General features: G+C 45.5%; 1 protein-coding gene across 8 annotated transcripts in view; it reads left to right on the forward strand.

The window, feature by feature from the left end:
* Positions 1–17,709, forward strand: part of rerea (arginine-glutamic acid dipeptide (RE) repeats a) — a 133,653-nt gene extending 115,944 nt beyond the window's left edge. For 6 of the 8 annotated variants that reach the window (XM_086278324.1, XM_086278321.1, XM_086278325.1 and 3 more), the window contains 11 exons: positions 9,391–9,553; positions 9,676–9,768; positions 10,312–10,511; positions 10,690–10,851; positions 10,946–11,059; positions 11,155–12,533; positions 13,169–13,391; positions 13,492–14,212; positions 14,994–15,164; positions 15,274–15,454; positions 15,563–17,709. In XM_086278324.1, the coding sequence (XP_086134450.1) occupies positions 9,391–9,553; positions 9,676–9,768; positions 10,312–10,511; positions 10,690–10,851; positions 10,946–11,059; positions 11,155–12,533; positions 13,169–13,391; positions 13,492–14,212; positions 14,994–15,164; positions 15,274–15,454; positions 15,563–15,596 (3,441 nt within the window). In that variant the 3' untranslated portion in view covers positions 15,597–17,709. The remainder of the gene's footprint in view (positions 1–9,390; positions 9,554–9,675; positions 9,769–10,311; positions 10,512–10,689; positions 10,852–10,945; positions 11,060–11,154; positions 12,534–13,168; positions 13,392–13,491; positions 14,213–14,993; positions 15,165–15,273; positions 15,455–15,562) is intronic. The other 2 variants (XM_086278326.1, XM_086278328.1) reach the window with 1 other exon arrangement.
* Positions 17,710–20,039: the final 2,330 nt, after the last annotated feature.

Consider the following 20,039-nt stretch of genomic DNA (forward strand, 5'->3'; position numbering starts at 1 on the left):
TGTTGCTTCAAAGCCTTTAGACTCGGCTGTTAAATAATTCTTAGATATACATTTTGATTCATGAAACAGTGCAGACTTTGCTGTTTCTGCGAGGCTGCTCCTGCTGGAAGTGTGCCGATATAGTGCTGACACAGACATCAAAGGAAAATCAAAGGTGTTTGTCATACTTTTCATCTGCTTCATTTCCTCGCCTGCTCTGAGGTGAGGGTACGTCAGCCCTCCTTTTCTAAAACCCGCAACATATCCTGTAATATTTTTACACCCCAACTCTTTAGTGTCGTCTCCTTTTGTGCTACTTTTTTTTTCATACTTTATTCCTCAAAACCAATTTGAGTCTCTTGAATAAGAGATTAAAGTGTATGAATACTGTTTCCTCGCAGAGGGTTTCTTCAATTATTTTTACTGGTTTTGAAATATATGACTAGTCCAGTTGATTGGCTATAAAGGAGGTATTAATGCACTTCAACCTGGAGGGGGGAGTCTATTTGGCAGGAGAGGTAATAGACCTCCTCCAGGATATGGGCCTGCCACCACCACAGAGCAGAGAAAGATTAATTTTTCCCCCTGCAAATGGAAAATAAACTGGCCTTTAAATATGAAAAGATGACTGGGAGAGCACGGAGAGGGTAGTAGCGTCCTATGAAAAAAGGGAGTAAAATGGGCATTGGCTCAAAAGAGCCAGTAAAGTCTGTGTTTTCACACAGACTTTACATCTTTGCTTATGACTGAGCTTGTTTTTGTGCTGCTTGGCTGATCGGAGCAAGTGCCAGCTAATACCCGGAGGAAAGTGCCCATTTATTTTCTCCCTCCTCATTCCCAAATCCCAGATCTCCAGAACATGAGAACAACAATATCTCTAGATATTTTAGGTGTGGGAAATAACAGAGATTTTTCCCATTATCTCCAGTCTCTCTCTGTCTCTCTCTCTCACACACACACACTATTCCAGTTGCATGAAAGAAGATGTATGAGTCCTGAGCGGAGCGCACAGCACAAAGCCCAGAGGTCCGGTACCGCGCGCCCGGCCCTCACTGCTCCTCCCGCTAGCTCCTATTAGCCGCGCTGCCCCTGAAGCGTCAGCACGGCTCGAACAGCCAGTGCCAAGGGTAAGCACCCAGCGCTGTGTAAACACACCAGGCCCGACTAGCACTCAGGAATGCCTTATATAAAGTCACATAAAGGCCCACAGGGGGAAGTGGGTGGGTGTGTCGCCTGACCGTCTGCAACTGGCCACCATTTCCTTCACTCACGAGAGGACGTCATGGAACACGATCTGCTGCCTTCAGTGTTTAAACAACCGAATATGCTGAAATGGTAGATCACAGATAACTACGCGCCTGATATTTTCACTGGGAGCGTTTTCATAAAGAACATCAACAGACGGTGTTTGCCAAACTGATTTAAATCGGCGACTGCTTAGTTTGCCGTGCAGCTCGACAGAGAAATTGACAGCTGAAAATTAGATCAAATTAGAGAGTTTTGGCCCATTTCCTTGCAGGACCGAGCCCAGACGACGTCACTGGTGGAAAAGGGTACAGCACGAGCAGCAGCAGATTGCAAATGAGAACGTATTGCAATACCTGGGCTTTTACTACTTTAAAGACAGACTGTTTTCAGTGTGCAGACAACAGTGTTACTCAGCAAAGTAAAATATGCATGACAGCGTAAAAAACACTGATGTAAAAGCAACTCATGCCTGAAATTATATTCAGTACAGGTTGTCTCTTTGCGTCCTGTGAGATTTTAAATTGCATGAAAACACTGGTAATTTACTTACTTCATGCACACATAAGTGTATTATACTCTATATTTCTAGATCAAGAAAGTGTTTCACAATACAACTCAGAGCAGCCTTAATCTAATAAAGTCAGTGAAGCAGTGTAAAACAATTTACAGGCATAGGACAAAAGCATCTGAGTGTGTGTGAGAGCTTTCTTTCCCTACCAGCTTCCCTACTGGTTTCTCTTTGCTCCATGTTTAAATATTTAACTTCATAAAGGCCTAGCATTATCACCAAGACGACTCCGTAATTGTAGTTCGGTCATATATATTAGATGGTGGTGTCGTTTTAGTAATGTTACAGCCCACAATGTCAGCTGTAATCCGTGTAGACGTAGAGGGCAGGAAAGGTGGGGGGGGAGATAAAACGCTAAAACTGATTTGGTGAGACGTTTTTATGCTGCTGGTTCCTGCTTTGTTTTTGGCACAGAGCGGGAAAAAGACAGAAAGGTGCTTTGGCAGCGCATTAGAAAAGCTAACACAGGTGAAGCCACAGTGTGCGTTTTCTTCTTGTTAACGTCACGCATTGAACAAGCGCTCTCAGTCAGCAAACAGTTAGCATCCAACACCAACTGGTGAGTTTATTGGAGCTTTAATTTATCAGCTTCCTGCAGTTTGTTATCATTCTAGCGCGTGCGCTAATTTTCAGGTCCACACAGAGATGCTAGATCTGAGCTGTATGTCTGATTTTTAAAGGAGGCGATGTGCCGAGCGCTCCTTACAGCATCTTCTTCTCTCGGAGAAAAAAGGAACCACTCGGTCCCCGAAGGCCCTGTCATTTATGGGACGCCCAACAGGAGAACGGTGTTCCCAACACAACCTCACGCAGCAGATGTTTGCCCCGGTACAATCTGTACAAACGTCGCATTGAATTCATTGCCATGTCCTCAGCTCAGCAGCCAGAACCTCGGGGATGAGTGTGATTATAAATACTTAGGTTGAAACACTAATTAAACCAGCGGCAAACTACAGGAGCCTGGTCCAGTTGGCAGCAGCTGTCGGCGGTGTGACAGAACAGCTTCCGAGTTTGGTAAATGATATAACTTGTTTAGGCAGTGAAATCGCTGCCGGCTGATGGAAGCTCAACCAGCACGTATTGATGTTCTTTTAACAGACCACAGGCAATTTAGCGCAGCTGAGTGTAGGCAAAATCTTTTTTCAGCCTAATAGACGGAGCCCAGAGAGCCAGAGCTCCTGTGTAATTGAGTTCTTTGGTAGGCTTCATGTTGTGAGTTTTGTTTTTGTTTTTTTAGGGGAGGGGAGACTAGCTTATCAGCAGAACACGCAGGATCGACCCTCCAGCAAAAAAGGCACTGTTGCCATCCAATCTGCTTTCACTGGCCAAATCGCTTACAGCAGGAAAAACACGAGTGCTGATTCTTCAGCATGTGCATCCCTGACCTGTGAAAGCAGAGCTTATTCAGTCATTCTCCGGCAGAAAGGCGCTGCGCAGCAGGGAACGGCTGTCTATTTAGCCGCCTTTCACATGCACCCCGCTCCACCAGCCAAGATCTTTTCACTATTCAGTCTTTCTTCGTTTTTGAGGCATCGCTATGGTGTAGGTGTGTTTTTGAATTCATCACATACTGTACATGTGCCTAGTAGCTTAAATATTTGGCCTTGTCATTTAGTTTCACACAACACAAACACAAATAAATGACGCAAGGAGGGAAAGTGTAGTTTGGTAACGCTAAGCACTAATAGTTTTTATTCCACCTGACATAACGATGTTTTATTTATTATTGGAAATTTGCAGAGGTGTGGACTCGAGTCACATGACTTGGACTCGAGTCAGACTCGAGTCATTAATTTTATGACTTTAGACTTGACTTGAAAAAATGTTCTAAGACTTGTGACTTGACTTGGACTTTTACACCAATGACTTGGGACTTGAATTGGACTTGAACCGGTTTACTTGAAAAGACTTGATATTTTACCCCAAATATAAAATTTAACATACATATTATATAGAGATTGAAAATGTGACGTCATTCACGGGTAGAACCGCAAAGGATTCTGGGAACTCGTGGCAAGCGGTACTAGCGCACGCAGGCTTTCAATTAAAATCAGTTACACAGCGATAAAAAGAAACACAAAAATGTCAAGAAGCTGTTGTATTATTAACTGCAATAGCATGACAGCCACGGGAAGCCGACGGGTAAAGAGATCGGTTGTTATCGGATTACGTCGTTGAAGAGAAATTGTTCGAGCCATGTTTCCGAAGTAACAAAGACGCGACTGGATTGCAGCCATTCAAAGACCAAATATAACGTCCCAGAACCCTCCAGCTCACAGGTTAGTCTGCTCCAAGCATTTACACGAAGGTCAGTGTTTTTTAGTACTTAATACGTCATTTTCTTAACATAATTAGTGATATAGGTTACAAGCAAGTCTGGCGCTGAACAGAAATTGTCGCGCTATGCTCCTTTGTTTATTGTGCATAAATAGTAAATTATCCTGACACAATATTGTGTTTCGCTTCTGTTATTATGGTACATTGATAAAAACATATACTTTTATTCACAGGATAAAACAGGTTTTTTGTATCACCAATTGTCCAGTACGATTACAGCATACAATATTATTGTCACTGCTACATTTCTGTGATGCTACCAGAAGTTATTTCCACTACTAATTAATTACCGTTGAGCTCAAAGGTCCTATTAATAAACGGTTAAGGAATGTGTATTTATGACGACAATTTGTGAGATTGGTAAACTTATGATACGTACGATGGTCTTTCGTTCTACACGGTGCATTTCAAGGTCCTGCACCCATCCGTCGGTAAACTGTACCTGGACTTGTTGCAGTGACCTGAAGTTACTAAACTTCATGAGTGTATGCACTCACTCCAAGAACCGTATGATTATAAATATGCATATAAATATGCTAAGATGAGATAGCTGACTTCATCTAACTAGCAAATGTTGTCCAGGCTACATTGGTGATACAGTTTTTTTTAATGTGTATGATATTTTTGTCATGCGATTTTAAAGCCGGTCCTACAACCGCATCCAAGAATAACATGCAGCTTATCTCAGAACTGTCGGTGAAAATTATTCTTGGAGCTAGGTTTAATTGAGCTGCATTTTAAAGAGGTGCAATTTCACAATTTGTGTATATTTTCTAAGTTCACTATTTTGTCATGTGTTGAGAAAAACACAGATTTTAAAATTACATGGTCTAATATTTACATTTAGCATAACTGCAACATTATTTTTTCATTTTTTTTTTTTTAAAGACTCGAAAGGACTTGAAATTCAAAGTTTCAGACTTGTGACTTGACTCGGACTTTTACACCAGTGACTTGAGACTCGACTCTGACTTGCCTGACATTACTTGAGACTTGACTTGAGACTTGAGGATAAAGACTTGAGACTTACTTGAGACTTGCAAAACAATGACTTGGTCCCACCTCTGGAAATTTGTAAATCCAGAACTAGACTCTGGTGTCACTGGCTGCATATAATATAAAAAGTTTGGAAGCGCACATTTCTGTCATCTTTACCATTTCGGCAACTTTAATAAAAATCCTGATAATTTCTAAAATAAACTTTCACTGAAACATATTAAATGGGACGCACAAACCCACTGAAGCACATACACGTTCATAAAGTTACGCCCTCCAGTTACATTCATGGTGAGGATGATGGCGAAGTCGCGCACGCTCCAGACAGTCTGTCATGGGCGACGGAAGAGTTGGGAGTCCACAGGTCCAGCTCATGTATAATTAAGCCCTGGCTTGATTTAGCTCAGAAATACTTCCCCTTTCACCTTACTGAAATGAAGCAGGAAGCAGTCCTCCCTGCTCTGACTGCAGGCTGTGGAGGAAGCAGGAGTAGCGCAGGTTCATGCTGCACTAATGGTTGTTTACACAACTCGCTGTCAGCCACCAGAACCTAGAAATCACACGCTCCCAGCCCTCTCTGCTCCCCGACTGCCTTAAATTTTTAGCAGAGATTTTTATTTGCTGTGAGATTTTCAGGACTGGTTTGTGGTTGGGATTCAGTGTTGATTGTCCATTGTTCTCCGCTGCTGGCTTTCTTTTTTTTTTTTTTTTTTTTATATTCCTCCCTCTCGACTCTCCTCGGCACTCAGCCCTCCCCCTCCTCGGCTCTCCCCTGTTCTCTCCTCCTTCCCCTGCTCTTGCCAATAACGGCCTTAACCGTTTGGCTTCATGTCAAAGCAGAGGCCTTTTGTGGCTCTGTCACAAATCTGCCAGGAAAAACAGAAACCATCTGTTCAGGCCTGGGCCTGAGAGGAGATGAGGGTGTAAATACACGAGTTTAGCCCTCGCCCTCAGCTCTACCCGTGTACATACGACCACCGAGCTCACCCTCAACCAGCGCTCCCACCCACAATTACACTGCAGCCTAAAGTGGTTAACCCTTTCAGTCAAAATCTGGCCTCAGGAGGAATTTTCCTAATTTCGTCACCTGCTAACCTCTGTTAGCAGCTGTTTGTGAGAATAATATTACAGTAAGGTTAAAATACAAAAGTCACGCATCTCTATATGCATGCTTTATGAACTCGAACTGCAAGTATTTAATTTAAAGCGATAGCACAACAATCACTATGAACATATTTTTTTAAATAACTGCACATCTTTATGTAGATGACCATTTTAAGTGGCAGTAACTGGAACGGAAGGCCTGAGCGCCCTGATATGAGGGTAAGCCCTTCCCTTGCTGGATAATCCACCGGCCAGAAAGCTCCTGCAGATGGAAGCAGCCTAAAAGGCCTAATAATACTGAGCTTATGTTGTCACTATCTCATGTTCTGCAAAGCAGCAGCAGCACACTCTGTGCCGCTCTGCAGCGATTTAGTGGACTAGGGAGAAAATTATGCTGCAGAAGCCTTGGGACTATGTAAATTTGTCTTTCAGCTGTTTTAGATGCAGGTTTGTTTAGTTGTTTCTTTTATGGACGTGTTAATTTTATGAAGGGAGGGGAAAAAGACATGGCATCAGTAGGTAAAACACAAACCTGCTTCCACAATGGCCAAACGGGGAGAATAAACTGCGAGGTAACTGGAGTTAAATTGTTGCTGCGGGCATGTGGCAGCATGATAAAGTGGCTCTGATGCAGAAAAGTCTTCAGTCGGTGTGAGAGACGGGACTTGCACAACTTCAGAGGACCCAAATCTGTCAGTCTCACTGTGACACAAATGTATTGCACAAAGCTTCTCTCACGTGCAGCATGTTCACATCGGGCTGTTTCTCTGCACAACACGTTCACTGTGCTCACAGTCCTTCCTTTATCAGTGCGACTGCACTACACAGTTATTACAGTTCTATGATTTTGAACGAGCTTTTATTATTATTTTTATTTTGTTGTGATTTTTTGCTTTGGATTCAGTCTTGTTTCAGTTAGTTTTCAGTGCAGGTTTGCTCATTTCAGTTTGAAGCGAGATTTCGGAAAGTCACCACAGATATAATTTTTTTTTAAAAACAGGAGATTTTGAAAGCAGTTGAGTCTTAATGGACATGTATATCAAAGCCTCATAAGGCAAGTTTTGGCAAAAAACAAAAAAAACACCGAACACTAAAATTGAGGATATTTTCTCTTTATTTTCATTTTAGTTTGAATTAGGTTCACAAACATCTATTTTTTTTAATTCATTTTAGTTACCTGCAACCTAGTTTTAGTTAACCATGCTATACTTGCTGCATTCAAATTTAAAATCTGTGTATATTACAGATATTATTGTACTTGCAGACATTTCCACTGCATCATGTTTGTACTGAATTTGCTGAACTGTGCTTCTTGTTTTCCTCTTTTTTATTTACATCTAGCTGCACCAGCTCATCACCACACCTGTTAATTCCCATTCAAAAGCCCAAGTTAATGTTTTCATTAGCCCCTGCCTAATGTAATGGTACTTGACACAGCGTAAGTGATGGAGAGGCAGGGTGACCTTTCCTTGTGTCTGCCAAGCTGTTGCTGAGGCCGTGTACTTGTCAACCCGCAGCGAGGAGGCAGAGAGGCACTGCTGAGAACAGTCATTAAGCACACAGCAAAGCCAGCGCTCGGCACCACTCGACACTTTTGATCTGCACATTTCAATTAGATTTCACATCAGGATGCCCGCCTTCTTTCAGTTAGCACCTGCGCCCTTCCCCTTCCCAACTGGCTGGCAGGTTGAAGTGGGAGGCGCACAAGAAAGGCCACAAAGTTCTGTCGCCGACTGAAACGGCAGCAGCATAATGTAGCTTTTAGGTGATAATATAATCAGTATCCATGTGCTTTTTTATCTTAAAGCCCACTGCATGTGGAATCCATCCACCAATCCAGATAAAGCCTCCACCAGCTCGTGGGGTTTGAGACTGTTTTCGGCTGGAGCAGTGGTTTTCCTGGTGTAGTGCCTTAATTTACCCTGAAATGTGAGGAGGTTTCATTGAGCTCAGACACCCTCAGTAAATGTTTCCAGCACTGCTTTGCCTGATAAGGTGGATCCTGCAGGCTCTGGTAGATATGAATTTCCCCTAAGAGTTACATTGTATGTGTACGTGTGCTACGGTTCACTGGCTTTATTTTCTGTTTTTGTTAAAGTGGGGGGGGGGGGGGGGGCTTTTCTTAGCCATTTCATCAAATCACTTTCTCCTTTTTCATGTTTCGCTACATTTTGATAGACGATATCAGGCTGTTGCTGAAAAGCTGTTAATGCATTTCAGAGAGTAATGGTGTGACTAATTAATGTCAAGTTTCTCGGCTGAAGCAGAGAAGGAAAACAATCAATAGCCATTAAACCCTGGGAGCTTTGTTGAACAGCGGTTTAACAGACCTCAGACAGTGGCTGGGTGCCCTCGGGGCTTTTGAGATTACAGGTGACTTACTGCTCACCCTGCGAACACACACTGCACCTTTTGTAAATTTGTTATAGAGTCAGTGGAAGATGACTAACAAGTGAGAGTTCACAGCGAGGCAGAAAAGGCGAAGCTTTACAGGAAACTACATAATTGCCACCGACTCCTGTTGCCAATTTTTAGGGCTTGTGTTTCACGAGTGCGGCAGGAAAGCTGCAGTTAATATGCACAGGCTGCCTCAGCAAAGTGCTTTCTGATCCATGATTGCATGTGTTAATGTTTCAGTTGGGTATTGATTTCCTGACGGCCTTTTGTACACTGGATTTATCCGCCCCGCTCGCTGGCAAGCGCACCCCTCCGAATGTTTGATTAAAGTTCAATTGACTCTTCCAGTGAAGGGGCGAGGAGCCATTTCACTCCCTATTTGTAGCGCCAAAGCTCTGCCTGACATGTTCTTTTGTTCCCATTCAACCTCCTGCCACCCAGGCAGCCACCATTGCACTGATCCTAATATCCCTGCATTCAGTGAGTCTCCTGGCCTAATCCTGGGACAGACAGGGCCGCAGCACAAACATGCCCAGCCAGCTACAAATCCTGGCATGGACTGACCCGCTCCATGGCCTTTCACTGTGAAACGCAGCACCCACTGCTAATGTGTATCCTCCACAGATTTCATTCCACCTAACTGCAGATATTTCACCTCTTTGCAATCAAAAGTGAATCCTCCCCCTTATCACAGACGCTCGTTTGCGTTCCTAAGATGTTACTGCCTGTTTTAACGGTGCCTGTTTATCGTCTTCTTTCAGGGAGAGCTGATTACTTTCTACTACTACTGGAAGAAGACTCCCGAGGCGGCCAGTTGTCGAGCCCATCGCCGACACCGTCGTCAGCCCGTCTTCCGCCGCATCAAGACACGGACCGCCTCAACTCCCGTCAACACTCCTTCACGCCCGCCGTCGAGCGAGTTCTGTACGTAGCTTTGACGTCATGGTGGCAGCTGGGAGGAGAGGGGACGGCCTGGCCTGACATATACTCGTTGGTCGGTAAAGAGATGTATGTGACGTATCTTTCTCCTTCCTTCTTCTCTCTAGTGGACCTCAGCTCAGCCAGTGAAGATGACTTTGACAGTGAAGACAGCGAACAGGAGCTAAAAGGCTACGCCTGCCGCCACTGCTTCACGACCAGTAAGATGCCACATCTCTTTTTCGTGCGCACACCCGTCATACGGACTTGCTTGGCTATTCCCGTCCTGTCTTGGGATCGGTGTGAGCCCACCCAACACAGCACTGTGTGACAGATGGGCATCAGAGTATGTCAGGACTAATTTGATCAAATCAGACATGAACCCACAGCTCGTTCACTCTCTCCACCTCATTATCCTTCCCCCTCTTTGCACACAGCTGGCTCCCATCTGAACACGCTGACGTTTCTGCCATCCAAGCAAGGGTGGCTAATAACTTGGCTTTATAGTGTTAACCCATCAAGCTCTTATTAGTAGATTCCTGGGAGTTTAAATGGGGTATAAAACAGGGGACATATTAGACATTGATTTAGCGCCTGTAGTACAAACATTTTTATTCTGTTAAATATTGAAAGGAGAAATTATTTTAAGGTGGTGCCTGTATTCCTCAGTATTACTGCAGGTTGTCAGATGATTTCTGTGTGATGTTTGTGCCTCTCTGCTTGTGTGACTGTGTTATTTCACAACTGTAAATGGCTTTCCTCAGCCTCCAAGGACTGGCACCACGGGGGCCGCGAGAACATCTTGCTGTGCACCGACTGCCGCATTCACTTCAAGAAGTACGGTGAGCTGCCCCCCATCGAGAAGCCCGTGGACCCTCCGCCATTTATGTTCAAACCTGTCAAAGAGGAAGAGGATGGACTCAGCGGGAAGCATAGCATGAGGACCCGACGGAACCGAGGCTCGGTGCGCCAGCTATCCTTCTATTTTCACTTTTAGGAACCATACCCTGAGATTTATCCCTGGAGCAATCCAGACCCAGATTACAAAGAAATAAGCTCATAATCTCAAACCAAATGTTTATTTTATTCAACGTTTGAAAGTTTTATAAATTGGGCTAAATTTTCCTTCGTTCAAACTACAGATGTCGACGCTACGTAGTGGTCGTAAGAAGCAGACAGCCAGTCCTGATGGCCGAGCCTCACCCACCAACGAGGATTTGCGCTCTAGCGGACGTACTTCACCCAGCGCAGCCAGCACTGACAGCACCGACAGCAAGACGGACTCCATGAAGAAGCCAAGCAAAGTAAGTACAGCAGAGAGTCGCTGACCCCTCGTTTTTCCTTGCATGCACCTCTGTAATGTATACTTTCTGTGTCTCTGCTGCTTTTGCTCCACAGAAGATTAAAGAGGAAGCTCCTTCACCTATGAAGAGTGCCAAACGGCAACGGGAGAAAGGAGCTTCAGACACAGAGGAGCCCGAGAGGGCCAACGCCAAAAAGTCCAAGACACAAGTGAGTCTGCTTGCTTGTGTTATCTCTATGTGTTAAGGGGAGGTTGTGTAGTTGGTGTGCTGATGCGCTTCCTTTCTTCTCCTCTGTCCCCACAGGAGCTGAGTCGGCCAGACTCGCCTTCAGAATGCGAGGGAGAAGGAGAGGGAGAGGGCGAGAGCTCTGATGGGCGGAGCATCAACGAGGAGCTCAGTAGTGATCCTAAAGACATTGATCAGGACAACCGGAGCTCTTCGCCGAGCATCCCGAGCCCCCGTGACAATGAGAGCGACTCGGACTCCTCTGCCCAACAGCAGCAGCTCCTGCAGAGCCAGCACCCTCCAGTCATCCAGTGTCAACCGGGCATCTCAGCCGCCTCTTCGGCGCCCCCTCCACCCACAACCTCAGCCCCCTCACTGCCTCCGCAGGTTTCCCCTGCTGCAGCCTCCAGCTCTCTACCTCCCCAGCCTCTGCCCCAGGCAAGCCCAATGTCTCTAATCCAGTCAGGAGCATCCCTGCACCCTCAAAGGCTTCCCTCTCCACACTCACCTATGACTCAGGCTCCGCCTCCTGGCCCCCCAGTTCCACCTCAGTCATTACCCAGCCCGCATCACGGACCCATGCCTCCCATGCCTCACCCGTTGCAGCCGGGCCCCTCACACATGGCTCACCCTCACTCCATCACCCCTCAGGGATTCCCTGTGGGTCCGTCTCAGGTCCCACCCCCGCCGGTCTCTGGCCAATCACAACAGAGGGCTCACACGCCTCCTTCTCAGTCCCAGTCATCTTCTCAGAGCGGCGCCCAGCCTCCCAGAGAGCAGCCCTTGCCCCCCGCACCAATATCTATGCCTCACATCAAGCCCCCGCCAACTACACCCATCCCTCAGATACCCAACCCACAGTCTCACAAACACCCGCCCCACGTATCGGCACCTCCATTCCCTCAGATGCCTTCAAACCTGCCTCCGCCTCCTGCCCTCAAGCCTCTCAGCTCTTTATCCAACCATCATCCTCCATCAGCACATCCGCCTCCCCTCCAGCTCATGCCTCAAGGCCAGCAGCTTCAGCCTCCCCCAGCCCAGCCTCCAGTTCTCACCCAGTCACAGAGCCTCCCACCTTCAGCCAGCCACCAACCTCCTCCAGCTCCTCCTCTGCCACCCTCCGCAGCAGCCTCACATCCCAGCGGGCCACCTCAGCAACCTTTCTCATCTCATCCTTTCAGTACAGTTCTACCTCCAACCGCCCCTCCCCCATCATCATCAAACTCTATGCCTGGCTTGCAGCCTCCTTCTTCTTCGGCTCCATCCTCTTCCATCTCCATGCCACTTCCTGCCTCTGTCACCTGTGCTGGCCCGGCCACAGCAGTCCCACCCATGCACATCAAAGAGGAGCCTTTGGACGAGTCGGAAGAGCCAGAGAGCCCACCACCCCCGCAGAGAAGCCCCTCCCCGGAGCCTACAGTCGTCAATACGCCCAGCCATGCCAGCCAATCAGCACGGTACGTCTGTCAACAGCCTGAGCAAACAACAGAACATCAAACATCTGTAAAAGAGAAAAACATACACCTGCACAGGTGGCTGTTTATCAGTAGTCTGCCTGTTCTCTTATCAGGGGATACTGATTAGCTCTCCAACAAAGAGTCACCCTCAGGTTTTAAGTCTTTAATGTAGGCAACTAATCAAATGTCCTCTGCAAAACAGGCATCCAAGGCCACAATTAGCCTCGAGCTCTGAGTAGCTGATGGTTCGGAATTATCAGAGATGGAAAACAGGGAGATTAATTACAGTGAGATGGAAGTGTATGAAGCATCCGAATATGAGTACGTGTTGCTGCCTCCCGCTTAAGTGACTCTCAGACTGCCAATGAATAGCAATGAGGAGTTTATTATAGGCTCAGCGTGGCAGGAAAAGTGAATGCTGAGGGAGTTTGTTTGCTTTTAAAACATGGACTAATGCAAGCTAATACCAGCGGTGTTTTCATCATTTATCCTGCCATTCAGTACACAAAATTTCACATGGATATGATGATCGAACCTTCTTTTATCTGTTTTTTTTTTTTTCTCCAAACAAATGTCAGTTTATGAACGTAAGACATTATTTTAACGTTTTTATTTTTGTGTCTGTGTTTCTACAGTTTCTACAAGCACTTGGACCGGGGGTACAACTCGTGTGCTCGGACCGATTTCTACTTCACGCCCCTGGCTTCATCTAAACTGGCCAAGAAGAGAGAGGAAGCTCTGGAGAAAGCCAAACGGGAAGCAGAACAGAAAGTCAGGGAGGAAAAAGAGAGAGAGAGGGAAAGGGAAAAGGAGCGAGAAAGAGAGCGGGAACGAGAAAAGGAAGCTGAGAGAGCCGCGGTGAGTGGTGTAATCGTTCTTTTACTTTTATGTTTCGCACTGGTTTCGTTAAAAAAAATAAAAGTAAGAAAAACTAAGCATGATGTTCCTCTCCTCACAGAAAGCCTCCAGTTCATCTCACGAAGGCAGAATGAGCGAACCTCAGATGGCCGGCCCCGCCCACATGCGTCCACCCTTCGACGGTCCCCCGACTACTATTGCAGCTGTGCCTCCCTACATTGGCCCCGACACACCCGCCCTACGCACCCTCAGCGAGTATGCCCGGCCCCACGTCATGTCCCCCACCAATCGAAACCACCCGTTCTTTGTGTCACTCAACCCCGCAGACTCGCTGATAGCTTATCACATGCCCAGCTTATACAACGCTGACCCAGCCATGCGGGAGCGTGAGCTTCGAGAGCGGGAGATGCGCGAGAGGGAAATCCGCGAGAGGGAGCTGAGGGAAAGGATGAAACCTGGTTTTGAGGTCAAGCCTCCAGAGATGGACACACTCCACCCTTCCACAAACCCCATGGAACACTTTGCTCGCCACGGGGCCATCACGTTGCCCCCCATGGCCGGCCCTCACCCTTTCGCCTCCTTTCATCCCAGCCTGAACCCATTAGAGCGTGAGCGGCTAGCCCTTGCGGGGCCCCAGCTGCGCCCAGAAATGAGCTACCCAGAGAGGCTGGCAGCAGAGAGACTCCATGCAGAGAGGATGGCAACAGTGGCCAATGATCCCATCGCTCGTCTGCAGATGTTCAATGTCACGCCGCACCACCACCAGCACTCACATATTCACTCCCATCTCCACCTCCACCAGCAAGATCCCTTACACCAAGGTAAACGAAAGCCCTGCTTAATTCATAAATGCATGACAGTGAAATTAAAAACTGAATTTAGAAGCTTTAATTACAGATGACAACTTAAGAATGAACAGATACTTTATTTAATTAAATGTTTGAAGACCAAAAGTAGAGCTCTGAGTCACTCACAGGTCAATTTAACCTGTTATCACTCTGAAATAAATATATATATTGTATTTTTGGTTATGTAGTATTAATTACTACATTTTGATTAAACATAACAGATGCCAGACTGCTTTTTGAGTTCAGGAAGCATGTTGCTGTTTGAAATTTTGCCATTTATCTGCACTTATTCTGATGTTGTTTAAAAGGAAAGAGATGTTTTGACAAAGTTGTTGCAGTGAAATGAACAAATGATATATTGTATTAAGTATCGAAGTGAGCATATCTGTCATGGTATTGTATCATTTATATATTTATATTTATATACATATATATATATATAATATGTACTGCACTAATTTGTTACTCCTCTCATTAAAGACTGAACAAAGGGACTTGTGATCAGTGTCACTGTAATGTAGTGTACATCACTGACAGGCTGGATGACAGGAAGTCATATCTTCCTTAAGTTACTGACAGAGCCAACAGATTTTTTACAATGGATAAATATAGTAACGTAGTCCCTGCAGTCTTTAAATCAACCTTGAGGAGTAACGTTACATTAAGCTGAGTATCATTAATGTCTGTAGCATGCTGTGTGATACACTATCTTGTAATGAGTGTACCCTGAACCTAAGACTCTGACTCCCAGAAGGTGGTGGTGAATGTCTTGTGTGTCCTCCAGGTTCCGGCGGCCATCCGCTGGCAGTAGATCCCCTGGCCGGACCTCACCTGGCACGCTTCCCTTACCCACCCGGCGCCATCCCCAACCCTCTCCTGGGCCAGCCGCCGCACGAACACGAGATGCTGCGACACCCAGTTTTTGGTAGGTTCTCAGCCAGTGTTGACTCTCCTTACTCACATCTATCAGTCTGAGCTTCTATCATCTATCAGTCTGAGCCTGATCACATTTTCTGTGTTGGGTCTTCCTCCAGGTACTCCATACCCACGGGACCTACCAGCAGGTATTCCACCAACTATGTCGGCGGCCCATCAGCTGCAGGCCATGCACGCCCAGTCGGCCGAGCTCCAGAGGCTAGCCATGGAGCAGCAGTGGCTGCACGGGCACCATCACATGCACGGAGGACCACTGCCTGGCCAGGAGGACTACTACAGGTAGTTTATCCTAATTATTGTTGTAGTCGGGTTTTCTGAGCATGCTTGATTATGTTTTGTTTTTTTGTTTTTTTTTAATTTTAAAACATTGCTCTTTTGTCCTTTCAGTCGACTGAAGAAGGAGAGCGACAAGCAGCTGTAACGAGCCGAGGGAGGCGGCGACTGACAGGTGCAGGACACAGGAAGTTGTTACAGAGCAGTTTCAAAGAGGCTCTTCAGGATCCTCTGAACACTTTCAGTTTTGACGAACAGAAAAAGCCAAGTGAATCGTCTGAGATTTCTCCTGAGATTTTTGTTTTTGTTCATGTCGAGGACCTTTTTTCTTTTCTTTTCTTTTAATTATTATTTTCCAAGACATTGACTTTCTTTGGTATATAGCCAGTAGTGACAACATCCTCAAGACTCCTGCATGACAAGCTTCCCTGATGTTTTTTTTGTAGGTGCTAGAACAAGACACTGTGCTTATTACAAAACAAACAAACAAAAAAAAAAAAAGAAAAAGCCGAGACCGGTCAGACCATTTATGGAAAAATAACAAGTGCTATCTTAAATTCAACATTTATTTTAATACATTGTTGGAGGTTTTTCATAATTTTAAGAAAAGCTACAGCATGGTGTTTTTGAGTCTGTAAATAGTATATATAAACATATAATTATTATTATAATTATTATTATTACTAGGTGTGGACTCCAAACCAAGTCGTTTCAACCTCCAGTTATAATTGTTTCAAAGCATTATCCCTTGTTTCAGAGGGGAGCACCATGGCATTATACGAGCAGTTTCTGAGAGTTACGGTTGCGTTGTGACGTTCCTCTGACATCACTGTTTAGATTTAGCCACACATGCACTATGTAAACCATCAGCCTGTCACGCCAACCACATCCATTCATCGCCTTCCACGCTCGGCCGGTTGAACTCGGCGTGTGGACTTTTAACGATGGGGGAAGCACTTGAAGAAGTGACACCGTGGTCGCTGGCGCTTCTGTGGAGTGCACGCTGAGGATGGAGGGAAGATATTAAAAAAAAAAAAAGAGTTTGCACTGAAGGAGCGTCCTCGAGCTCAGCTGATTTTATCCATTTTGATTGAAATTACTATTTAAGAGCCAAATGAATCCTCTACTTTTAGGATTTCTTTTTAAAGGATATGTGGTCACCTGAAACATCGGCTGAATGAAAGAAATTTGGGGGGGGAAATTGCTTTGATTTTTTTTTAAACAGTGTTCACTGTAACAGGAGCCTGACAGGACTGTTTTTGTTGTGTGAATGAGTGGCTGTGAGTCTGTTCTAGTTTGTCTTCTAAATGTCCCCCCCCCCCCCCTTTTTTTTCTTTCCCCCGTCCCGTCATCGGTGTTTGTTGCAGGGCTCAAATCTGACTGAGCCATCCTCCACCTAGGCTGTAATAATGTTCACTGTGACACTAGAGGGGGGCCTGCCGACACTTGACCTCCAGGAGGTGTAAGGTCGATGATGTTTGTGCGTGCCTGTGTGTGTGTGTGTGTGTATTTTTTTGTATGCCTTGGTTCCTTAGGGATACACATGGCCTTCTGAGGCCTCAGAGGTGGTGTTTGTTTCTGCCACTGACTGTTACATGTAGTGTTGACCCGTCATTACCAGTGCACACGAGCCCACGTTTTTCTTTCTGTAGCCCATGACACAGATTCTGCAATTATTCCATGCACTAAGACTGTTTGACCGTCATGGACGATTTTATTTGATTTTATAATTGTATAATTTTATTTTAACTAATCAAAGAAACTGTACTTGCATTTAAAAGCGACCATATCGTCCTATGGAGCACTATCATTTACCACACTCGCGTCTCTGAAGCTCTGACAACAGCCTGTCCACTCTTGTCTTTCCATCGCCCACCAATTTATCCCTCGCCCCACCATGTCTCCTCACAACCTACTCTTCTTCAGCATCATCATCATCATCTCCTCCTGACGATCCCTCACCTCCTACTCCCTCTTTTTTGTGTCTCCGAAGCCTTTGATGTTAAGTGTTGTCAATGGTTTAGCTTCTTGTTTCAAAGCGGCAATAGCAGAATGTAAATTCTGACTGCTAAGATTTATATATATACTGGTATCTTGAAGCTTATTGTATATATGAGTAGTCACCATGGGATGACACAATGTAAACAAAAAAGTAGAAATAATAAGAAAAATTGTGAGTCCTGTGTTCTCTCCATTTGAGTATTTTGTAATTTTTTTGAAAAATTTGTGGAATTAAAATAAACAACTACGTTACACCACAAGACCGCCTCATCTTTTTTCTTCTTCACGCTTTCTTTTTCCGTCTGCACGTGGTAGGTTTATTTTATTTATTTATTTTTCTGGAAGCGACGCGCGAAATCCAAGCGGGAAAGAGACAGTAATCCTGTTTTAGGGGTAAACTATTTGGATTATTGCTCAGAAAGAAAGCAGGAAGTGCTCTTAATTCCTCTTGTTTTTGTGTGTGTGTGTTATTGAAATGTAATTCTGCAGCTGAGCAGACGGGATTGTTGCCGGGTCTGTTTCCACATTTGCTCCTGAATAAAGGATTTTTTTTTCTTCTTCTTGACAAGCTTTAAAAAAAAAAAAAGGATACCTGCTTCTTACATTTCTTCACCCTTCCGTTTTCTCAGCTTCACAAATACTGAGCTTTAATAGATCACCTCAGCAGCAGGTAGTGAATCTCAGAGCTGAATATTGCACTGCTTTGGTATAATAACATCAAAGCCGGGCTAAGCCAGAAGGAACACCTACTCAGGCTCAGATGCCTTGCTATCAGCGGGGCAGGGCTGTCATTTCATCCTGTGTGTGGGGAGTGATAGACCGGCAATCTGTGATGGTGTGCCGCAGCGACGGGTGTCATTTTGAGAGGGAGCTATTATTCTACTGCTGCTCTCTGAAATGATGCCCTGTCCTCGGGAAAATCGAGGTTCCTTGGATGCTGTATCCCCGGGCTGTCATGTGAGGAGGTGCTGCTTGTTGTTGTTGCCGGCTCGCCTCACCTCCCCATAAAACACAAGACGTCAGAGCCGAGCAGCACTGGCTGGTTGAATTATTCATCCCCCCCTCCTCCTCCCTCTCCTCTCCCTCCTCCACACCGGCGATGGAGCGACTGTGACTTGTGTCAGCTCAAATCCTTCTCATAATGCTGTGTGTACCCCTCAGGCAGGCAGAGAAGGGGGATAGGCGGTCTTGAAACATTTTTGCTCTTTCACTCTGAGCAGCAATATGTCTTGTGCTGTTCTCGCGCTGTTCTGTCTGTTGCAGCAGGTCGTGGACACAGAGCCTCCTCATCTCCACCGTCCTGCTGTCTTTTTCTTTCGCTCCACTGGGCCTGCCTGCTGCAGAGTGTGATGCTCGGCGGCGGAGACGAATCTCCGCGCCATTAGAGCATTCAGTCGGAAGGTAGCTGGGTTCATTCTTCCGGGTAGCTTTGCAGCAGCCCTGAAGCTGAGCAGGACCCTGTTTATCTCAAAATGAGCTGTGGTGACATAACAAAAAAACCCTTACAGCTCTGCTCCTGCTTTTATCCCTCATCCACTATCTGGAATACATAGACAGGAGACATGATACTGTACATTTTCTCTGTCTGCTATCCAGCCAAGTGCCATCACTCTCTTTAGTTTTATGTGCATGTTCCAGAAGTTCCTCATTCACATTTGGGCCACCATTCAGTCATTTCAAAAACAGGAAACCTGTAGTTAGGATAAAAAATAAATAAAGCCTCGATAAATTGAGCACAGCTGTAGGAATTTGATGCATGCAAATAATAATTAAACCCATCTAAAATGCAAATGAGGTAATCTCCAACAGACATATGTGTAATTTATTTTCAGTCCTGCATTTCGGAACTAGCTGAATATTTATGTGGATGGCAAGGCCAAAAGGTTAAAGCGAGGTTTTATGATAAAACTCCAGAATGAAAACTCTGCAGCAGAAACTTCTGTCTCTGCTGCAAAGCTGATGTGAGGGGAGGAAAAATGAGACTGATTTTATAAAGTCCCTTTTTTAACGTACCTTTGATTTATCATTTAATCCCCCCCCCCCCCCCCCCCAAAAAAAAAAAAACAGCTGACTATTGTTGATTATGGGAGTCTGTTTTTATTTGAAACAAATGGTTGGATGTGCAGCACGGTGGTCTGGTGGGTAACTCTGGTTAACCTCATCATCAAGGAGGTCCACCGTCCGGCTGGGGCCTTCCTGTGTGGAGTTCCCTGTGGGTGCTCTGGCTTCCTCCTATGGTGCATACATGCTTGTTAGGTTAATTAGTGATTCTAAATGAGGTGTGAATGTGAGCCTGAGTGGTCGTCTGTTGGCCCTGTGATGGACTGGCGTTCTGTCCATGGTGTACCCCGCTCCTCACCCTATGACAGCTGGGACAAGCGCCAGCCCCAATGTGTCCCTGAAAGGGGTGGATAGTTTGATAATGGGTTTACATAAAAGTGCAAATATAGTTTATTTATTTATGTTAACCAATGATGCTCTTGATCCCAAAGTTTAGAGGGAGATCAGAACTCTGACTGGATGAGAATATCTCACCGACTGAAGCCGAAAACCTCCTTGGCTGCTTCAATGGCTGGTTTTTGGGGTTTTT

The sequence above is a fragment of the Aulonocara sp. 'chitande type north' Nkhata Bay genome, linkage group LG20 (assembly GCF_057382095.1).
Source record: "Aulonocara sp. 'chitande type north' Nkhata Bay isolate Kocher_YH1m ecotype deep benthic linkage group LG20, A_spYH_male_GT1.1, whole genome shotgun sequence".
NCBI lineage: Eukaryota > Metazoa > Chordata > Actinopteri > Cichliformes > Cichlidae > Aulonocara > Aulonocara sp. 'chitande type north' Nkhata Bay.